Source organism: Rutilus rutilus, assembly GCF_951802725.1.
Source record: "Rutilus rutilus genome assembly, chromosome: 24".
In the NCBI taxonomy this organism is placed as follows: Eukaryota; Metazoa; Chordata; class Actinopteri; order Cypriniformes; family Leuciscidae; genus Rutilus; species Rutilus rutilus.
This window is the reverse complement of record NC_140228.1, coordinates 2,141,073-2,148,330: the sequence shown is the minus strand read 5'-3', so window position 1 is coordinate 2,148,330 and position 7,258 is coordinate 2,141,073. Positions and strand designations below refer to the sequence as shown.

General features: G+C 37.5%; 1 protein-coding gene across 1 annotated transcript; it reads right to left on the bottom strand.

Annotated features, from left to right (window-relative positions):
• Positions 1 to 1,927: 1,927 nt before the first annotated feature.
• LOC311283760 (Golgi reassembly-stacking protein 1-like) lies at positions 1,928 to 7,195 on the bottom strand. The gene is made up of 7 exons (XM_084398451.1): positions 7,118 to 7,195; positions 6,081 to 6,161; positions 5,694 to 5,897; positions 4,975 to 5,061; positions 4,731 to 4,861; positions 3,387 to 3,507; positions 1,928 to 2,088 (listed from the first exon to the last, which is right to left on the bottom strand). Exons 1-7 carry the CDS (start codon positions 7,172 to 7,174, stop codon positions 1,942 to 1,944), a joined length of 828 nt encoding a protein of 275 aa, XP_084254577.1. The 5' UTR covers positions 7,175 to 7,195; the 3' UTR covers positions 1,928 to 1,941.
• Positions 7,196 to 7,258: the final 63 nt, after the last annotated feature.

The following is a 7,258-nucleotide window of genomic DNA, read 5'->3' as shown; positions in this document are numbered from 1 at the left end:
GGTTTTCCCACTTACAAAGCATGTAGAAGTCTGTAATGTTTATCATAGGTACTCTTCAACTGTGAGAGCCGGAATTCTTACTGGTTGGTAGGTGATCAAATACTTATGTCATGCAATAAAATGCAAATTAATTACGTAAAAATCATACAATGTGATTTTCTGGATTTTTGTTTTAGATTCCGGCTCTCACAGTTGAAGAGTACCTATGATAAACATTACAGACTTCTACATGCTTTGCAAGTGGGAAAACCTGCAAAATCGGCAGTGTATCAAATACTTGTTCTCCCCACTGTATATGTGTGTTTTTGTGTATATATACACATAAAATGTATGTGTGTGTGTGTGTGTATATGTATATTCAGAAACATTCAGTCAACAACATTTAATGGATTTGTGTCCAACACATTCATGACAGTGAGCTCCAGCCGCTTTCCTGAGATATTACTGTATTACACAGAATCACCACTGAAAATAATCAACATTACAGAAAAGTAATTTAACTTTAAAGTGCAATTGTGTTGTGAAAATAATGTCACAATGCAAAACGCTATTCTTAAAACAGGCTGGCTTCATATCTAATACATATATATATATATATATGTGTGTGTGTGCATATATAGACATTTTATCATGATATTCACGCTTGTAGTTTCTCAATATTTGATAAAGCAGGAGTTTATATGTGTGCAAACAGAAATGACACACTCACTGCGGCACTTAAGCATCTTTTCTGTGCGATCTTGCATGTCAGCGCTCTACAATTACAGTAAATAGTTTCAGAGAAGTTCTTCAATAGAATTTCTCAATTCTATCACAGCAGGAAAAACTCGAGCCGTCACGACACACTCACGACCCCCTCCTGAAAGCGTGCGTCTCTGAGCCGCAGCTGATGCTCAGGTGAGGGCTTTCTGTGCGGATGTTAAAACCTCGTCGTCCTTCAGCTCCATGTTAAAGATCACCGCTGGCGTTTGGCCACCACAGACTCCTGAATCGCTCTGAACCGAGATCATCACGCTGTCTTCAGAGCGACCTTCGTGAGGGAATGATGTGACACGTGAGGAGAGACGACATGAAGACTAAGATCATTTACTTTGGTGTTTTGATGCTTACTCAAAGCAGACACGTCCTCGCTGTTGCAGACTCCATCATCATCATCATCATCATCATCAATCACAGAGGAAGAGCGTGCGGAGAGATCCACAGCTGTCATCTCACACGTGTCTGCCAACAAAAAACTGCTTTCGTAAAGTTTTGATGTTCAACATATTCTGCTTAAAGATTCATCTAAACAAACTGTTTTCTACCGTATGAGATTGTTCTGATTATCATGTGAGATGAATCTGTATGATTTGAAGTGGTTTATGATTATGACAGGGTTCGTACAAGGTGCTTTTTGAAATGTAGGTCCTGGAAAACCCTTGAAAAAAGCCATATTTATGAAAAGCGCTTGAATTATTGAAAGACAATATATGTGAAATTAGTGTTTAATTTTATTGATAAAACAATCTTTTCACACAGAATGAACACTGCAGCTCGTCTGATATAGATATAGAGGCATTTCTCATGGCTATGAGTGTGATATTGCTCATAAATATCCAAGAATATGATTCAGCTTTTATTCTTCAGGTCAATCATATATTCATGAGGGGAAAATCAGATTTAATAAGGAAAGCGATATCTTTATCATAGTATTCTTTCAATGGTGAAAGTTACCGCAGTCATTGCATCTGCTTTACTTGATTTGTACCATTTTGTTTTATTACTTTATTTTTGTTGATCTATTCACCTTTTTTAGAATTTGAAAGATAATAAAGATATTGTTGGATAAGTGAGATCTCTGACTGAAGTCCTTGAAAACCAAAATGTAGTGCTTGAAAGTCCTTAAAAGTCCTGGAATTTCGTGTTACGGTGTCTGTACGAACCCTGTGATGATTATCTTTATCATGTGAGATAAATCTGTATGATTTGAAGTGGTTTATGATGATCTGACCCACCTGGAGATGATGCTGAAGCTTCAGACGTGTCCTGAGCGAATACTTCACCTGCATCTTCAGTCACGTCACGCTCACGTTCATTATCTAACAATGACTGGAATAAGACTCTGAATTAAAACTCCGCTGACACACATTATTTCACCTTTATTTCTGAACATGTGGGTGGTGTGGCGCAATGGATAAGACACATGCCTTTGGTGTGAGAGACCCGGGTTCGAATCCACTGTGAGACACCAATGTGTCCCTGAGCAAGACACTTAACCCCTAGTTGCTCCAGAGGCGTGCGACCTCTGACATATATAGCAATTGTAAGTCGCTTTGGATAAAAGCGTCAGCTAAATGAATGAATAAATGTAAATGAACATAGAGCTTTATACAATACTATAGAAGCTGATGTTTTCACTGATTGGTTTCTCACAATTGCAAGTTTATATCTCACAATTCTGACTTTATACTTCAATATAAATGACCTCAATTTTACGTCACAATTCAGATTTTTTCCCCCTCAGAATTATGAGTTTATATATCGTAATTCAGACTTTGTCAGAATTGTGGGATGAAAGTAACAGTTAACTTTTTTAATTGCATCAATTGAGTTTACATCTCAAAATTCAGACTTTTCCCGCAAAAAGAGAAAAAAGTCAGTTTATAGCTCTATAGTAATTGCAAGAAAATGTCAGAATTGTGAGTTTATATTCATAATTCCAAATTTTGGACGAATTGTGAAAAAAAAAAAAATCAGAAATGTGAAGTCATAATTATCTTTTTTAATTGCAAATTTATTTCGCAAAAAGAGAAAAAAGTCAGAATTGCAAGTTATAAAACTCACAATTGCAAGAAAATGTCAGAATTGTGAGTTATAACCTTGTGACTGTGAGAAAAAAGTCAGAATTGTGAGTTTTTATTTTTCATAATTGTAAGTAAATGTGAGGTAAGTCATAATAACCTTTTTTAATTGCGAGTTTATATCTCAAAATTCTGACTTTTTCATGCAGCTCACAATTGCAAGAAAATCTAAGAATTGTGAGTTTATATTTTGAAATTCAGACTTTTTCCTCAGACTTGTGAGATCTAAACTTGCGAGGTGAAAAACCTGCAATGACCTTTTTTTTTATTACAAGTTTAGATGTAAAAATGTGCATTTTTCTCGCAAAATTGCCAGAAAATGTCCGAATTGTGAGATAAATGACCTTTTTTCTTTTTTATTCTGTGGCAGAAACAAGCTTCTATACAATCCAGATATGATGGGGAATCTTATGAACATATTTTGTCCCGACATTACACAAGAAAATATAAAAGTTAAAGCCATAATTGGCCTAAAGATGATTTTCTTTTCATTTTTGAGTGAAATGTGACCTGGAGATGTTTCCTGTGAGATGTCTGTGCTTCTACCTTAGACCAGCGTTTGCCCTCTTGGTTTTTAGATGTTGCAGATGCATTCTGGTATTGATCTGATGCGAACGGGCGCATGGGGATTCGATGCAGGTACCCAAACCCCACGCCACAACCAAGACTGAAAGAACACAAACAAGAACAAATACATGTTGTTTAAAGTGCCCCTATTATGCTTTTTTGGGATATTGTCTTTCATGTAGTGTGTAATAAAGCTGTTTGTGAAGGTTAAAGGTCTGCAAAGTTTCAAAGATAAAGTTATCGTCTCCCAAAACTAAGAATGGATCCTGAACTGCCTGAAGTGAGTCGACTAATTCCAGTCTTACTTCCTGTTCGAATCTACATAGGTTTGTAACTAATTTGCATAATGCCAGTCTATGGATTTCATTGGCTGCCGGCGAACAGCGTCTCTTTGCCCCTCAAACACTGTAGTGTATCTGAGACTGGAAGAGTTTGGTTCGTGTTGTTCGTGTCGAGAAGACGCTGTTTTCTACTGATTGATACGGTAAAACCCACGCCATCGTTACTGTTCGTATCACTGTGATCAAGAGCTGAGATTCAGATATGATAATGAGCGTTTGGTTTCTGACCAATCACAACAGACTGGGTCATCTGACCAATCAGAGTAGACCAATCACAACAGACTGGGCTATTTGACCAATCAGAGCAGAGTAGACCAATCACAACAGACTGGGCCATCTGACCAATCAGAGTAGACCAATCACAACAGACTGGGCTATTCGACCAATCAGAGTAGACCAATCACAACAGACTGGGCTATTTGATCAATCAGAGCAGAGTAGACCAATCACAACAGACTGGGCCATCTGACCAATCAGAGTAGACCAATCACAACAGACTGGGTCATCTGACCAATCAGAGTAGACCAATCACAACAGACTGGGCCATCTGACCAATCAGAGTAGACCAATCACAACAGACTGGGTCATCTGACCAATCAGAGTAGACCAATCACAACAGACTGGGCTATTTGACCAATCAGAGCAGAGTAAACCAATCACAACAGACTGGGCCATCTGACCAATCAGAGCAGAGCAGCTCTCAGAGAGGTGGGGTTTAAAGAGACTGAATCTTCAAACGAAGCGTTTCAGACGCTGTGAGAAAAGAGCTGATGTTGCAAATGATATTATGATAATATGAAAGTGTTTCTGACCTTGGATGCATGTAAACCTGTCGTAGGAGACTCGTTTAAAATAGAACCTTTAAAATAGCACAATCTATGATTATTAAGTGCTTTCAAAGTAATGCAAAAAGAAAAAGCATCATTTGGACTGTATTCTGAATGTATTAATTGACTTTAGGCAGTTTTGCTGATGGACGTACCTTCCCTCTCCGCCCCACGCTCCATTAGGAGTGATCATCACTTCCCTACAGCGGTCACAGCGTGTGTTATACACCAGCAGCTTCAGCGCTTTCCCCTCAGACGCCTCGATCAGCGAAAAGAAATCCTCCGACTGCAAAAATGAACGTGTGATTTCACATCAACTTTGCATTCATATTCAAATGCAGTGTTTTCAGTGTGATTCTGCACCAAACCGGCTTCCATCGGCTGATAAACAAATCTTACTTCCTGCAACACCTGATCTGCGCCAACAATGTAATCTGAATAAGGCTTCAGTCCCGCCAGTTCAGCGGGTGAGTTCGCTTCCACATCCTGAAACAACATTAGACTAAGTCAATTAAAACCAATTAAACACACAACGGCCTGGGAAAATAAACATACAGCGCCGTCTAAACGTCTTAGTCACCATGAATATTGCAGTTTATTCTGAATGATTTATCTGTGCACATAATTATTATTATTATTATTAATCATGTTTCTGGTCATCTTGAATCAGAATAACTTCCCCCCTTTTTTTTTAAGGAAAAAACTTTTAAATATGTAAATTTGGTGATCAACGATGAGGTTTAAGGAATAAAATGATTGACTACAGGGGGACTTTAAGTACATTAGATAACATGAACTAAGAATAAACAGCATTTATTCATCTTTGTTCGTTCATCTCAACATTTACTAATACATTTTAAAGATTATAATGTGCTATCTTTTAAATTTTAGTACACACAATGTAAACTAACATGCAATAATTATCATTAATAAATGCTGTAAAATATATATTTCTCATTGTTAGTTTTGTCAGTTAATGCATTAATGAATGTTAATTAATGAGACCTTAATATAAAGTGTTACTGTATTTTTTAAACGATTTATTTTATTATTAATTATTAAATTATTTCAATAGGGGTCTGAGACTTTTGGACTGATTTAATGGCTTTTTAGCTCACCAGCACATGCCAGACGTTGTGATTGGCCCCTTGGAAAGTGCAGAACCGCACGCTGGCTCCCAGTAAACCCTGACCGCCCCACATGTTACTGGGAACGACCTCCAGCTCTCGGATCCTCATCACTTTACTGCTGTAAACCTCCAGCTTCACCGGCTTCTCCACGTTAGCCTTCAGGAGGTCCTTCAGCGTGCTGCTTTCTTTATTCTGATAACACACACACACACACACGCTTTAGGCTCTCAGTTTGACATCAGAGCGTAAAGTATGCAAGGAGTTCTTCAGATTATCATCATCATCATCATTATGATTTATGACTTCTGGTTCTGACTCATCATTTTTAGTGTGACGCGTCTGAAATGGTCAGAGATTTAGGAGTTTAGATCTCACCAGTCTGGTGTGTCCAATAGACAAAATAAAATCAAAGAAGGGCTCCAGACCGGCTCGTTCTGCTGGAGAATTCTCCTGGATCTGGGAATTAAAGCGGAATATTATGGAAGAAAGCTCATTTTCAACACATGATGCTTGTGTAAATCATAATTATGACGAAATTGACACTCATAAGTAGGGATGCACCAATATTAAAATTTTGGTCGATACCGATAACCGATAATTCTTTATATTTGAAAGCCGATCACCGATATATTGGCCGATAAATCTAACTCCAAATTTTTATATCATTTTTGAGAGCCTGATTACAAAAACAAAAGTCTCACAATTAAAAGCTGTGTCCCAAGCACTCAATTATAATGTTCTCATAATTTTATGTAGCTTATATGTCAGACTTGCGCTGCACATGTCGCACTTAAATGTATTTTCCTTTTTTGAAGTGAATCATATTTCTGGAACATCTGAAGTGTCTCCGCAGAAGGAAATAATACATTATTTATCGGCTTTAATATATATCGGTCAAATTTTCTTATAGGGCCGATAACGATAACATTAAAAATTAACATATATCGACCGATACCGATATGTTGACCGATACTGATATGGTGGCCAATATATCATGCATCCCTACTCCTAAGTCGAAGTCATAATTATAAGATCAGTCAAAATCTTGTCATACTTATGAACAAGAGATTAAAAAGTCAAAATTATGACAAACAAAAGTTATATTTGAATTTGCCATAATTTGGAACTGATCCAGAAGGATCTTGGTAATCTTTTTAAAGGAAAATCCTATAGGATTTGAAGACCCCTATTTTTCCAAGTGACAATATTCCAATAATTACTCTAATAAACACAGAATTCGAGGAAACCTTTCCACATCCCTAGATATTGGATTTTAAAATGCTGTGACACTATAAAACACGCTTGACAAACCTTAAGGTCATATGTTATTTACTTTATCAAACCTGATTCCTCAGACTCGATGTCTAACTAAATGCAATGCTGACTAAAACAGCTGTTAATGTCGCACTCACCGCGTGCACGTGATACCCGCTCTCTGCAGCAAACACGCTCTGGATCAAACCCATCATGAACTGCGACGTACGAACACCCATCCTACTACAGCGAAGCGAAGCTCATGAATATTGATTAGTACATGAGGACGTTGCTTAGTA

What these genes read in the sequence shown, in the direction of transcription:
- LOC311283760 (XM_084398451.1), bottom strand. Translation starts at nt 7,174, where the DNA reads ATGATGGGTTTGATCCAGAGCGTGTTTGCTGCAGAGAGCGGGTATCAC. An exon ending in GCGGGTATCACGTGCACGCG is followed by an intron (nt 6,162 to 7,117) that starts GTGAGTGCGACA and finishes TTTAATTCCCAG; the next exon opens with ATCCAGGAGAATTCTCCAGC. An exon ending in ACAACGTCTGGCATGTGCTG is followed by an intron (nt 5,062 to 5,693) that starts GTGAGCTAAAAA and finishes ATGTTGTTTCAG; the next exon opens with GATGTGGAAGCGAACTCACC.